The sequence below is a fragment of the Gymnoscopelus microlampas genome (assembly GCF_963454915.1).
Source record: "Gymnoscopelus microlampas genome assembly, chromosome: 2".
In the NCBI taxonomy this organism is placed as follows: Eukaryota; Metazoa; Chordata; class Actinopteri; order Myctophiformes; family Myctophidae; genus Gymnoscopelus; species Gymnoscopelus microlampas.
In genome coordinates this window covers 35,107,558-35,122,509 of record NC_139939.1, presented here as the reverse complement: position 1 = coordinate 35,122,509, position 14,952 = coordinate 35,107,558, and the positions used below count along the sequence as shown (strand labels likewise).

Here is a 14,952-nt window from a genome sequence, read left to right as displayed (position 1 = left end):
CATTTGAACACAAAATACATTTAGAGTGTTATTGTTTTACTTGTTTTTGTACCCAGTAAAAAGTACCAGATATTTCTGAACAAAGTTAAAGATAACATTCAAACACAATACGTTAAACATTGGAATTAATCATAAATATGCAACTATAAACAATATGGCATTATCAAAGTGATAAACATTTAAAAAATGATTTAAAAAAATAACCAGATGCACATGACAAGCAAAGGCACACAAGTCTAGTTGGTGGCAGAGAAAACTGACATTTGTGCTCCTTTTTTTTATCTAGGAACACAACCCTGTCAGATTGAATTCTCCTGTGTCTAAATCAGTGATGTCAAACTGGGATGAGCAAGAGCACACTCTGTGGTCCATTTAGACTCTAAATAGACCACAGAGTGTGCTCTTGCCGTCTCAGTGCTCAACAGGTGCAGACATGGAAGCCTTTCAAAATTGCAAGGCCTAAAACTGCTTACAGTTTTGAATCTATACAGTACACGAATGTCCATTATACATATTTGATCTCAAGCAATGGAACTAGCTATGCAACTGGTCTGAAGTATGTTTGGATTTGCTTATGGTGATACAACAATCTGGTCCAGGGTGTTTGTTTATTTATTTATTTTTTGGTAGACAATATTTTACTCCTTTTTTCTCCAAATGTAGTTTTATCCCAAAATAAGTAATCCTCACACAATTCTGTGTTGTCACTGCTGTTGTACCCCACTGCTGCACAGAGAGGAGCCCCCAACTGGAGGACATAGGGCTTCCATCCTACACCTCCCGTTCAATATTCCCCGCTGACAGGTGCCACCCCAGCCCCCATGAGTAGTGACAGATATCACCCTCCCCGCCTGGCTTCCCTGTTCCCTCGTCTGTATAGAAGCAGACTCTGTTTGCCTCAACATTCTGATCATTCCAGAATTCCTCGACACTGTTCTCAAAGAACTTTCAAGCTCTCCTCCTAAAATATATTCCCAAACTCAGATTTGGGCCAATTGGGGGACATTAAACTCACAACCTGTACATTTGTGTGGGTGGTTAACACACTGAGCCACTTGAGTCTTGCATGACAGCTTGTTCTCTGACAGTCTTTCACTATATCCTCTGCATGTTGGCTTTAAAAATGAAAATGTACTTTATACACAGAGTATAAGTTAGCATAATGATAGTAACTGATCAGAAATGGAGACACCATATGAATAGTGTGAATCCAAATTATTTCTTTCAACACAGCTCACAAAAATGATATAACATTTGGAATAAGAATGTAGGATAAAACATTTCTCTGGAATATTTTTTATTTAATACAAAAATATAAAACAACCTTCATGAATGGTCTTTACAGAAGAAATGCAGTTTATTTATTCATTGAAATTAATTTGTTTTTTTTTAAGCAAAGGATTTATAAAAAATTAAATACACAATACATTTTCTTTCAGTCCTTTGTTTATTTTCTAATGAGGGTATATTGTTAACATAATATATATTAACAATTATTAACGTCAATAAAACATTGATACTACATTGCCATTGCCATACTGACTTTCCACAAGTCACTTGGTTTTCCTCATTGAGGGGATGTGAAAAAAAGGAAAGCATTTACATTATTACCTGAAAATACGAATGAGTAGTTGAATCAAGTCTAATCGTATTTCCTTTCCATGAGATATATTTATGTGGAGGCCTGGACTAGAGGAAATGTATCTTTTAATGTATTGAACACGATTAGGATGACAACTGACATAAAATTAAGTAGTAACATAAAGATTAGCCATGGAGATATAGGGATTCTAAGTATAAAACATACAGTATTTTGTTTATTCTTGGAAAGCAAAACCACATAAGCATATAGCATATTATAAATACAATGTACACCAGGGCCAGGGATTTATTTTTAGCAGCAATTTCTAGTATATTTCAGATGTTTGTGCATTTGTCTTCCAAATCTAAATCAATACTAAACTAACAATAGTAATCTCCAGATCAGCACAAACCACAATCTACTGAAAAATAAAAATAAATCAGTTCACTGACCTGCACTGATCACGATGGCTGAGACATTTCCATTAAATACAGGTATTGTGAAATGCAGATCATATAGATACTATATAGTAGATCGGTGTATCAGTCTAAAGTGCTCATCAGAGTCCATTGTAGAGTGGCCTGCAGCGTGGCTCCAACTTGTCTTCCAGGACATAGTCTGGTCCACAGACCCAGGGGTCTCCAGTCTCCCACTGCCACTTCTGCAGGCCCTGCCTCAGGCTTTCCAGAACACTGGTGTAGGATGGGTCTAATGCCAGGTTTCTCCTTTCCTCTGGGTCCACCCTGCATTGGTGTATATACATTTGTGATTATTTGAAGATGACTTGCAAACGAAAAGAAAAACCTCTCTTCATATACAGGCATAAAAGGACACAGACAGACAATAAAGACAGATCTCTATATATGCGCAAAAAAGGGATACGGATAGAGACAGAAAAATAGTTATTTGTGGATTATATTTCTGGACAACCAAGTGACACATCCACATTCGACTGACTTTCAACTAAGCACATCACTCCCTCAGGTGATTGACAATATACATTCCAAATTTGAACGGTTCTCAAGATATGCAGAGGGACACGCAGACACACAGGGATTCTGTGCATTTACAGATAGATATTATTTTCCTTTCTAAAACAAATCATATTTTTTATAAAATTCACATATTTGTTGGCTACTAGTGATTGATGAATTGAGTACAGTAAACCACAACAGAACAGAGAGAGACCATAACATATAGGAACCAATAGGTTCTTGATGGACAACTATAGAAACTCCTGAATAATGTTGACAAACTGTTAAACTAGCTTTTGTAGATGAAATGATCAATGTTTTTTTTGTTGGACAGTACAAGTGAAATGGATATAATTTCCATTTTCCAAGCCACCATAATCTTTTAGCACTCTGCTATGCTAAGGGTTGCAAATACACAAACATATAGGCATATGCAAGCGCTCTACTGCCTCTAGTTTCTATCCTTATATATATTATATTGCTTTACAATGTTAATGTCACCCAACCCTCCAAATCAGAGTGGCGTTAAAGTGGAAATAACTTTGTAAACAATTGTCAAAAGCAAGAGTGTATTTATGTCAGACCTGGTGTCATAGAGCTCCCAGCGGTCCCTGTAGTAGTACTGTTCCAGGGTTTTGAACCAGTATGTTGGCTGTCCCAAAAGAGTGCGGTTCAGCAGGTCCTGGAAGGTGGGTGACACATAAAAGTCCTGGTCGATGGGGAAAGGCATGCGATAGTTCATGTTGTGCAGTAGTCGGTATGCCCCCTGGTGGACAGAGCGGATTGGGTAGTACATGGTCACCTGTAATTGAAATGAAAGAAATGTCAACACTATCCATTTGGTATTGCATTCTGTACATGCATACATGTATACAGTATGACCAGAAATTAGCTTGCACGTTGAGGGTGAAACTGCCGTTGCAGTATAATACAGCACCATGCAGTACACTGATCTAACTACTCCTTCCTGTCTAAGGCCTATAGTGAGCCCCACAGACCTCATGGAGAGACTGGCTGGCGTAGACAGTGTGCCAGGTGCTGGGCTCAGATACCATGGCAGGCAGTAAGGAGCGACCAGTGAGATGGACTGGGTCCGTGCGGCTCCCAGGGAGCTGGTAGGATGGGTAGGGAACAGAGAACCAGTCCAGAATGGTTGGGGTGATGTCTGAGGAGGAGAAAACAGGTTGATGAAGAGATGAAGAACAAGAGAAAGGACAACGCAAAAAAGGGAAAGCGTGAGAGGTATTATTCAACCTTTCAAAGTTTGTTTTCCAATTATCCATTTCCTGCCATATGACATTCATGTACTCCAGACATAGCAGTATGAAGTCTCCCCCTTGTGGCTCTGTTAGTGCTTTGATAAATCATTGCTGATCTTGTCATTGATTAACATAAAGACTGTCACAGTCACAAATCCACAGCACAAAACTCTCACTTTTACAAATTTCACAAGGTATATCTGCCTTTTTGGCCTTTATTTACAATAAGAGCAACAGTAAAATAAATTCCTGTTTACTTTGGTCAAAAGACACTTCCACACCTGCCTTCTTTAGTACCGTTGAATAAAACGTTTACTAAATTAGTTCTGTCAAACTAGTATTCGCACCATAATACTGGTCCTTTCCTCTCTCTGAGGGGTAATTTCATCCCACTTTGAATTGAACGTATGTTAATAATATTCATTTTATCATATTTCTGACGGTCTTAATTATCATGTTTGTTGAAACTTGGCAAATAATTCTAAGAAAATGGTTTACCAATTGAAAGTAAATTACAACCTACTAATAGTGTGTAACACTTCTAGTATTCATGACCAAAGTCCCAAATGTTTGTCTAGTGAAGGGCAAACATTGCTTGTTAATTGAAAATAATTAAGTTTAAAACAAAAATAATTATGTCCCTTTTTATGTGAACCAAATTTAGGAAAATGAGGATGCACAACTGCTAGGATATAAAGATATGTTTGCTGTATTATTGTGATTTTATTTATTTTGTATTTAATAGTTTTTGCCTTTGTTGATTGTAGCACTTTTTAAACCTTGGTTGCAATGTAGATATAATGTATATTGTTATTATTTCTAATGTCAACACATATGTTTCCTGCAGCCACTCTCTCTCCTTGTATCCATGTCTCACCCAGTAGGCTGACGTAGGCCTGGCTGGTTTCTCCCCAGCGCTCCCTGTGCTCAGGAGATGACACCAGCATAGGCTCTGCTGTGCCGGAGTGGTACAAGTTGGTTCTGCCATTAGGAAAAGGGATTCCATTATCCGAGCTGTAGATGACCAACGTGTCGTTCTCATAGCCAGCATCCCTCAGCTCCTGAAGAACCAAGCCGATACCTTCCAGTGAAGACATGGTGAGAGAGATGGAGGAAAACAAGCTCAATTTAGTTTGTTGCTGTTCATTTTTGCAGTGATAGGTTTTCTTATCATAATACACGAGAGGTTGAGCTACACTGCGATATATTGTCACTGCGCTGATGTAGCACACCAGTGCCAATATCTCACAGTATAGCAGTGATTATACCACAGTTTTTATTTATTATAAATCCTTATGATGGGATGTCAAGTTTTAATGATAAGCTTGTTATGAACATTTATTCCGCAAGGAAAACTTCATTCCTTTCCAGCACATCCAGGTCCTTGTTTGTAAGAGGGATAGACTGTTGATTTAAAAATGCAATTAAACTTTTGTTCAATGATTTAACAATTTTTCACAACATTACTTCTGTCAGCTGGCGGCTGTGTGTATTAGAATGCCTCACAGCCAATCAAAATGTTAGGTTAGAACTAATCTCTCCTGTTAGTGTATAGTTATAAATTCAAAGGAAAAAAACAGCAGAGGGCGCACTTTTTTCCGTTTTTTTGACTATGGGTTCCCAGATTGGGTCACAACTAACTGTGGTATAATTGTACCACGGTGAATGTGAGTCTTAGCATGGGTGTTTGTGTGTATCACATACCCTGGTCCAGCCGACTAACAGTGGTATACTGGGCTGCCAGGTCAGCTCGTGATGCAAGTGTGTCAGGTACAAAATGGGGCACCTGAAGAACACAAGAACAGAGCAGACAAGACCTGAAGAACACGTATTACTGTCTGTGACTGATATTTACATAATTAGTCACAGTAGAGATGGTAGAAACAATAATCATCGGAAAGACAAGATTTTAAGATTCTGGCGTTTTTCATTATAAGCGTATGATCGTTTTAAACCCAAAAACTGCACCACAAGTGCACAGAAATGTAAAAAAAAATGTTTGTCTGTGGGTGATAAATGAACATCTTTTGATTGACTACATCGCATATTAAAACTGGTAGGGCCTCTTTTGAATATCATAAATAAAATAATTATCTGTAAGATAAATCCAGTTTTGGGACTGACCATAACTTGCTCTGGAGAGTAGTATTCTGGAGTCCAGTCAGGAATTCTTCCCATTCCCATTTCACCATTCCCAAATTTCTCACAGAAGGCTCCATACTGGGGCTGGGAATGCCCACATCGGTGGGTGTCGTGGAATGCTACATATAGGAAGAATGGTCTCTCTTCTTCTCCTCTTTCCTGCCTTTTTATTTCATCACTTTCTTTTCCCTTTCTCCTTCCCTCCGAAGCTTCCGCTTTGTGGTTCTGGAAAAACTTGCGGACCAAGTGTTTGATACGGGTGATGTTTCGCCCCACCTGAAGGACGGAGTTGTTCTCCTCGGTGTAGGCAAAGTCAAAAGGGTAGACAGGTCCTGGACCAACATGTTTTTTTCCAATTATACCTGTATTTGACAGAAAAAGACACCGATATACACCGAAGGAGTCAGAGAGGCTAAGGGCAGAGAGAGGAAAGCATTAACATGACCAAAGATTAATAAATGAACCAGAACAAGACAGATTCTGCCAGCATAAAACTACAAATACGAAGCAGTAGTGACAATTGCAACTCAAAAAGCAACTGAGGGGCTATTACTCATTAGGACTATGCCACATTAAAACAAATACAAACCTTTATCAAAGTTTATTTGCCAAATGCTATTTTATTACACAGGACTGTGTAGTGAGAAATGACAGGGGTAGAGAGTTGGTGGAAAGAGACAATGCAAACTATAATGTATTATAATGGCACATAAAAAGCACAAACAGTAGTGGTTACTTGGTCCTTTACCTGTATGTATGTTGTTTTGGCTAAGGAGCAGAGGCAGACTTTGTACTCCGTCAAATGAGTTGAAGTGGTGGACACCCTGATGCAGTCCGTACATTCCATTCTGATGCTGGGGACACATAAAGAGCCTGTAACTGTGTCCCAAAGAGAAAATAAGGGGTAAAGAAATCTACTGATTGAGTGGATGAGGGACTGACTGGCAGTGGTGTTAAGTAACTAAGTACATTTACTCAAGCACTGTACTTTAGAACAATTTTGAGATATTTTAACTTCAATTTTCTATACTTTAACTCCACTACATCTCAGAGGCAAATATTGTACTTTTTACTCCACTACAATTATTTGACAGCTTTAGTTACTAGTTACTTTACCATTTGAAAATAGCCGATCTACAAGCTCACGCATTGAGCTTGTAGATCTGCTATTTTCAAAAGATTTTTATACATTTTGAACTTGTGAAATGGGACATTCTGCACCATGAGTACTTTTACTTTTGGTACTTTAAGTATATTTTGATGCCAATACTTTTGTGCTTTTACTCAAGTACATTTAGAATACTGGAATTTTAGAATATTTGTACATTGCAGAATTGATAAACATGCGAGTACTTCTTCCATCACTGCTGTGTGCTACCTGTTATAACAGACTGAACATTCCAACAACGTTCCAATGAGTTTCAAGTCCGCACTGAAGAGACACTTTTGGCAAATAGTTTATTTTTTGTTTTTGTTAATATACTGTAAAAGTGTCCTTGGGTTTTTGAAAGGCGCTGTATAAATTCAAGTTATTATCAATGAGTGATGCTGCTGTGTGTGCTAACCTACCTGTGGCAGGCCAGTGAGGATGGTGGAGCGGCTTGGGGAGCAGCTGCTGACAGAGGTGAAAGCGTTCTGGAACACCACGCTGCGCTGTGCCAACGAGAGGAGGTGAGGTGTGTGGACCACAGAGTTGTTGTACACCTCTGTCTCAAAACCTGCATCATCGGCTGTAGGAGGAGGAGGAGGAGGAGGAGGAGGAGGGGGGGGCGGCACACACAGTGACAAAGGTTACAAAAAGGTCTGCATGTGATGTGTTACATCAGCGGTTCTCAACCTTTTCAGGCCACTATCCCCCAAAATAATCATATTTAAACTGGGGACCCCCCCCACCCTGACAAGCACTTGTCACTTCACTGTCCTCACTTCATCACTTCACTGGCCTCCCGGGGAACCCCCCAAAATCATGTGGGGACCCCCACTGGGGATCCTGACCCACAGGTTGAAAACCACTGTTACATACTGACAACTTCCATTATCCAGGTGCCAGATGATTTTATTACACTCTGTAGAATGCAACCAGAGGACAGTCTTTCTTGAGTGAATGTGGGTTGATTGAATCCCAGAGCGTTACACACACTTATTGATTACAGTTGGTCAATCGAGAAAGAGGACTTTGACATCACTCACCGATTATCAGAAGGACATTTCTTTTCTTGGACTCTCCGATGCAACATGTTGCCAAAATCAGAAAGAAAGCCAATGCATTCGGCATAATGCCAAATCTCCTTGAACAATTTCAGCAAGCAGGCCAGTTTTGCACGGTTTCCAGACGAAACATGCCAACCGTTTTGCTCAGCTAGGATCCATGTCTAACATTATACGTAAATTCAATCAAAAGCAATATATGTGTTGTTTTACAAACATGAAACAATTTAGCGTCACAAGTTACAGCACATGCCTTCCTGAAACAACTTAAGCCCCGCCTTTCTAGTCACATGACAGTGGTCACGTGAACTGGTGAACAACAGTGTTTACTGATGGTCTAGTACTGTGTCACAGACTATGGTCACAGATTGTGGTAAAGAGACATTCTTTTCTTTTCTGTCTGCAATGTGGTGAATCTGCGTGATTTACTGGGGAAGTGGTTTCATCAAGTGAAGGAAGTGACAGTGTTTGATTTACAAATCCACCACAGCAGAAGTGAAAAAAAATAGTTTCAAGAGAGGAATCTGTCTGGGTAAGACTAACGATTTTTATTATTCTATATACTGTTCTGGTCTATTTTATTCTGTTCTATTCTATCATCCTATTGATTTGGTCTTCATTCGTGTAAATGTTTGTTGCATTTTATTTCATTCAATATTCAGTGTTCTACTTGTCAAAGTAAGATACAAAGAGCTGTGACAGCTGTTTTTAATTCTGGAAGTGACAGTGTTTGATTGACATATCCACCACAGCAGAAGTGAAAAAAAAAATCACTTCTGCTATTTTATTCTGTTCTATTCTATCTTATCATCCTATTAATTTGGTCTTCATTCGTGTAAATGTTTGTTGCATTTTATTTCATTCGTTTTTCAGTGTAAAAAGAGCTGTGACAGCAGTTTTTAACTCTGGATTGTGTGAGGTAAACTTGGTCTGGAAGAGCTGTGCAACAGTGCAATGCACTGACCTTTAGCCAAAATGTCATGTGATTATAAACATAGAGCCATACCCTGTTTTATTTGTCAGAAACAGGTCAAAATGCATTTTTTGGGCCACACAGAGGAGCTTATCAAGAAGCTTAGCTCTTCTAGGGTCTAAAACCCCAAATTTAGATGGCAGCCCTAATACAAATTGCCCAGGATCTTTACAGATCTTTGACTGAAAAATTGATCTCAATTCTTTTGCTACACAAGACCAGAATTTGGAAATCTTGGAACACTCCCAGAAACAGTGTATATAAGTACCAACCTCAGTTTTGCATTTGATACACAACAGGGACCAATTTTGTTTAGGATTTGAGGTGTCCTATGCTGTCTATGTAGTATCCTATACTGCATCTCTTTGAATAGATTGCTTATAAAGGTAGTTTGAGAAGATTTAATGCAGTCATCCCAACATTTCTTGTCGTACTCAGTTTGTAAGTCCTCCTCCCATCTTCCCACCACTGTATCTATATTTTGTGTGTTGAAGCTCTGAAAATTATCATAGAAGTAAGAAATCAAACCTTTCTTCCTAGTAAAATGAATAATAGAGTCCTCCAAAGGCCCAAGAAGAGGCTTGTCTCGAGGAAACTTAGTGTCATTATTGATAACATGGCGAACCTGTAAATAAGCAAAAAAGTCCCTCCGAGGTATTCCGAATGAGTTCTTAACCATATCGAACGACATAAGAACACCATTGGCATCAAACAGGTCTCCTATAACTCTAATACCTCTATCATACCAAGACCGGAAAACGGCACTCCTAACTCCAGAGGCAAACTGTCTATTACCTACTGTATGAGTGGTGTCAGGTATGAGGACATATTCTTCCTGCCCATATAGGTTATAATGTTTTTCCATATCTTTATCGAATTTGAGAGTATTGGACTATCAGAAGATTTGCTACACCTGTATTATAGGGTGCGTTCGGAAATTACGCACCGGAGCACACTCGCCTATTAGTTTGTAGTGGCCAGTGCTCTCAGTGCTGTATTTTCGAACGCGCCCAGTATGAAGTGGTGTATAACGATGAACTCTTTGTTTCATTACAGAGGTCAAAGTTGACTGCATGGATATGAAGACATGAGAACCAATGATTGTCATGTTCTGGATACTTCACTCATAAAACTGGTCAAACCAGTCAGGTTTAAACACACACACACACACACACTCACATGGTGCCTCCCTGCTTATGTGTCCAACCTGAGGAGAAGAGGATTCTTCTGAAGGAAATAGAAGCTAGAGGAATCTAATCAACTCAACATGTCAACTGCTATGAGCTGATTAATGACTTAAACGAAAGGACAAACGTCCGCTCCTCATCTTTGGTGGGTAAGTGTGTTTGAGTGCTCAGCCATTTTAGGCATGATGTATAGAAAATGCCCTTTGCCTTCACCGTTCATGCACCAGCTGTATTGATTTCAATGTACAATCATCTCCAGAGACTATTGATTATTTTATCACTGATTATTTTATTTTCATTTCCGATTTTCGTCTCACCCCTCCTCTTCCCAGTATGACAGACACCATGCCCCTGTTGGGAGGTGTCCCGGCCCAGGACCAGATGAAGACCCTCTGCTCCTACAGCACAGTGAAGGCTTGGCTGCCCATCCTGTCATGGCTGCCGAGGTACAAACTGAGCTGGCTACGGATGGACCTCATTGCGGGCATCACGGTGGGGTTGACCACTGTCCCACAAGCCCTGGCTTATGCTGAAGTGGCAGGACTTCCTGTGCAAGTGAGTTGGGGGCTGGTTTGAGTTCTGTTGTTTGTGTGCTTGTCTGCTCTGGTGACTGAGGGTGTCTCTTGAACTTGATTCCATGTCGTAACGTATACAATAAATGAATGCACACAAACCCTCTTAGTAGGGCGTTGGCTGGTTGGCTAATCATTTATGTAAATAAAGGTTATATGTGTGTACACACGTGGGTCGACTGTGTGGTTATAATTGAGGCTGGGCATTATAGTGGTATTATCAATATTGTAATATCATGATATGGCACAAGTTTTATCTTTTCCTGCATTACAGTAAAGTGATGTAATATTCTAAACTTATCTGACTGGTCTAGCTGTTCTATTATTTGCTTTTATCCGTTATTATATAGACATTACTGATGATTATTACATTTTCAAAAATTTCATTGGTTAAATTAAATGTGATGAAAGTACCAGTAGTATATCGATATCAGGGTGTTTGGTCACAGTTGATTTTGGCCACATTATCCCAAAAGATGGATCCATGTGAATGGATCTTTTTCATTCTTACACTTGGCCTGCTTCCTGCTACAGTACATCCCTCTCTTCTAACATTTAGTCTTTTTATTTACAGACAAAACATGAACACAATGATATGACATTTTACTGAGTCAAGAACGACATTAATTTGTGTCCAATTAATTTGACTTTCCACAGTATGGCCTCTACTCTGCCTTTATGGGAGGCTTCATCTATACTCTCCTGGGGACCTCCAAGGACATAACCCTGGGTCCTACTGCCATCATGTCCCTCCTGTGTTTCTCAGTTGTGGGGGGACACCCCAACCAAGCTGTCCTCCTCAGTCTGCTCTGTGGAGCTATTCAGGCAGCTCTGGCCTTGCTGAGGTTAGGTAAGGATGGAGATACATGATTGTTTACAGACACTTTATTGTTTGTGTGGAAGCAAGAAGTTAGCCTTTCAGCTTGGTCGGGAGGAGACTATCTAATACAGTGGTTCTGTCTCATTTTCAAGGAAGCTTCCTGTCACATTTATACCTAGTTAGGAGGACCCTGCATTATTAGCTACCTGTTTTGTCCAAAAGGTTACATCAATTGAGACCACCCTCCTGGGATCAATATAGGTCTTCTTGTGTTGTCTTGTCTTGTCTTGTCTTGTCTTGTCTTGTCTTATCTTGTCTTGTCTTGTCTTGTCTTGTCTTGTCTTGTGATTAATGTGAAATGTGATGACTCTGACTTTTTCTTTGTAATTGTTAGCCATTATGTCCTGAACATGCTAACTAATGTAGTAAGATGAGACCGAGCCAGTGTGTGATTGGATTGCAGCTCAGATCATATGGCATGGTATCTAATGTTTGTGGTTTTACCCTGCAGGGTTCCTGTTGGACTTTATCTCTTATCCTGTAATAAAAGGCTTCACCTGTGCTGCTGCTATAACGATAGGCTTTGGCCAGCTCAAGGTGCGAGACACACACACACACACACACACACACACACACACACACACACACACACACACACACACACACACACACACACACACACACACACACACACACACACACACACACACACACACACACACACACAGGTAGTTTTTAGGTCATGTTATTCCCATTTAAGAGAAAGTCATACATGCCTACTTTTATTGCTCTTTGAGTGAAAACCTCTTTGTCGTTTGAAAACGTAAAAAAAACACAATATTCCCTTTGATATTGTATTTCAGTACAACAAACAAACTATCCTTTCTCCCGCGTCTCCACTTGAATGGGAGGAAGTGCAACCATCCTTGACACCATCCCTGACACCACACCATTAGAACTCTGGGCATCACACTAGTAATGGTTTCCAGTACATCATAAATATACTTCTCATACAGTAGCAATGGAACAAAATAATATCCAAGAAATACATAATATAAACAAAGAAAAATAAATGTAAGTTAATACTTATAGCTTGTACTTGTTGTTGCCTTGTTTAGCACTTTGTAATTATGTTAAGGTGCTCTTTATAGATTATCACCCGTAACCAAAGCTGGATTCCTGAACAGGCCTGTCGTGCCCAGGTCTGATGTCTTGTCTCATTAGCTGTGGTTGAAAAATACAGTAGTAGTAGTCTAGTACTTAACAGGTAAAACACCTGGACCAGATCATATGCTGCCAGGGTCATTCCTGTGTTAATTCACACAGCGCCACTCCCCAGTACGATTTGTTCTGGTCGTTCTTGTTGATCGTAAACACATGGTTGCCCATGGTTGGCTTCTTGTTGACGGACACTGATTCTGCCAAGTTGGGTTGACGTTCTGTCAGCATCTGCTCTGTGGCTTAAGAAGAACTTGAACAACGTCCAAGATTTTAGTGTGGTGAGGGAGTTGTTTTTAAACACAGCATGTGTTGCTGTCTGACAGCCTCCATTATGCAGCAATGCTGTGAATGAAGGTCGGTTTTCTGCTCTGTGTTTTTATTTTTTATTTTTTTTAAGTTTCACAAATACAAATCACAGATCTCAGACAATTAAATAAAATAAAAACAAAATGTAAGATGTAGACATATTTGTTTCTATATATGTATAGATCATCTCAGATGTAACTGGGATACATCATTTGAAATGAACACAGGTGGGAATGATGGAATGATAACCGATAAAAGTAATTAGAGTTTGGAAGCAACCATGCTCGAAAATAATTCTGAAATCCCTGGACACTCCCAGACCATTTGAAAGAAAGCATGTGATACACAAGAGAACTGTTGGGACTACTTAAGGTCTTCATAATAACATTTAGCCTGCAGGGAGTCAGATGTTCTGTGAAAAAAGTTCAGATGGATGGTCTGGATTCCTGGAAGTGAGCAGGATATTAGTCCAGACTGTGTCCCATTGTTTTTATTGCGCCCAGTTAACCACTTGAAACCTTGCGTCCCGATTGTGAGCATGTCATTATTGGTGAACATTCTGCACTGTTGCGACGTGTTGTAAATTTGCTATTTGCAACCGGATCTCCATATACATGTATGCCTATATATGGGCATATACCATTGGTTGGATCGGCGGTTCTGGACAACTGCCGATCCGACCGACTTCATACCGGGCACCGCACTCCCTCAGGTCCTCTGCACGTCGAATTTGAATTCGATCGGTTGGGCAGTTCTCGATATGCACGAAGGACAGATACGCACACTCACACAAACACACTCACATGCACAGAAAAATGTTGTGTATTTGTAGAAGCATGATTATTTATCATTATTATTATTATTATCATTATTATATGGTGTTTCCCTGTCGGCATGCTCACAGTTTGTCTCAATAAAGAAAAAATGCGTACTGTTAGTTGATGTTGAGTGTGTCATTTCTGTGTCCAGAACATACTGGGGCTCAAAGGTATTCCCCAGCAGTTCTATCTGCAGGTTTACTACACATTCTACAAGCTCCCTGAGGCGAGGATAGGAGACGTGGTCCTGGGGCTGCTGTGTCTTGCTCTGCTGGTCATGTTAATGTTGATGAAGAAGAGGCTAGGACCTCCCGCTGAGGACTCCCCCACCTCCTCCAGAGTTGCCAGGAACATGGTGGCGGGCATTGCTACTGGTTAGTTGGGGTCTGTACTTGGCCCTCTCCTTTTTTTCCTCTTCCCCAAATCTTTTTGCCAAAAATTGCAGATCTACAAGCACACAACCCATCGCAACACTGCACATTGTGAGCTAGTAGTGTATATATAGTAGTGTATATTTGTATGTCTTCTTAAATGTCATCATGATTTGAGTACACAGGGATCTCATTTTAAATAAGCCAAGTGCTTTTATGAGCGATCCAGTTTAGAGGACCTTGTATTGTGAATTGTACTTCCATGTACTTTTACCATGTCTTTCTACATAAAGTATTCAATCAATCAAATCAATCAATCAATCAATCAATCAATCAAAGATCTGCTATTTTTGCGAAATGTTCGCCTGTTATCACCAATTATGACATGCCCAGAATAGGGACCACATAGGGTTCATGTGGTTAAATATAATCTTCGTTTTCTTTATCTTGTCTCCTGTCATGCGCAGTGCGCAACGCTCTGGTGGTGGTAGCTGCATCCTTAGTGGCGTTCTCATGGGA

At 39.9% G+C, this 14,952-nt stretch overlaps 2 protein-coding genes across 3 annotated transcripts in view; one reads left to right on the top strand and one right to left on the bottom strand.

Annotated features, from left to right (window-relative positions):
- Window positions 1-1,300: 1,300 nt before the first annotated feature.
- Window positions 1,301-8,423, bottom strand: sgsh (N-sulfoglucosamine sulfohydrolase (sulfamidase)). The gene is made up of 9 exons (XM_084077090.1): window positions 8,148-8,423; window positions 7,527-7,687; window positions 6,706-6,811; window positions 5,940-6,319; window positions 5,520-5,601; window positions 4,693-4,896; window positions 3,555-3,721; window positions 3,141-3,358; window positions 1,301-2,325 (listed from the first exon to the last, which is right to left on the bottom strand). Exons 1-9 carry the CDS (start codon window positions 8,230-8,232, stop codon window positions 2,142-2,144), a joined length of 1,587 nt encoding a protein of 528 aa, XP_083933216.1. The 5' UTR covers window positions 8,233-8,423; the 3' UTR covers window positions 1,301-2,141.
- A 103-nt stretch (window positions 8,424-8,526) lies between these two features.
- The window catches only part of slc26a11 (solute carrier family 26 member 11), a 14,133-nt gene continuing 7,707 nt past the window's right edge, over window positions 8,527-14,952 (top strand). For both annotated transcript variants that reach the window (XM_084041739.1, XM_084041738.1), the window contains exons 1-7: window positions 8,527-8,697; window positions 10,195-10,474; window positions 10,658-10,880; window positions 11,555-11,747; window positions 12,229-12,314; window positions 14,214-14,436; window positions 14,901-14,952. The exon at window positions 14,901-14,952 is cut by the window's right edge and continues 127 nt beyond it. In XM_084041739.1, coding sequence (XP_083897865.1) covers window positions 10,659-10,880; window positions 11,555-11,747; window positions 12,229-12,314; window positions 14,214-14,436; window positions 14,901-14,952 — 776 coding nt within the window. In that variant the 5' untranslated portion in view covers window positions 8,527-8,697; window positions 10,195-10,474; window position 10,658. The remainder of the gene's footprint in view (window positions 8,698-10,194; window positions 10,475-10,657; window positions 10,881-11,554; window positions 11,748-12,228; window positions 12,315-14,213; window positions 14,437-14,900) is intronic.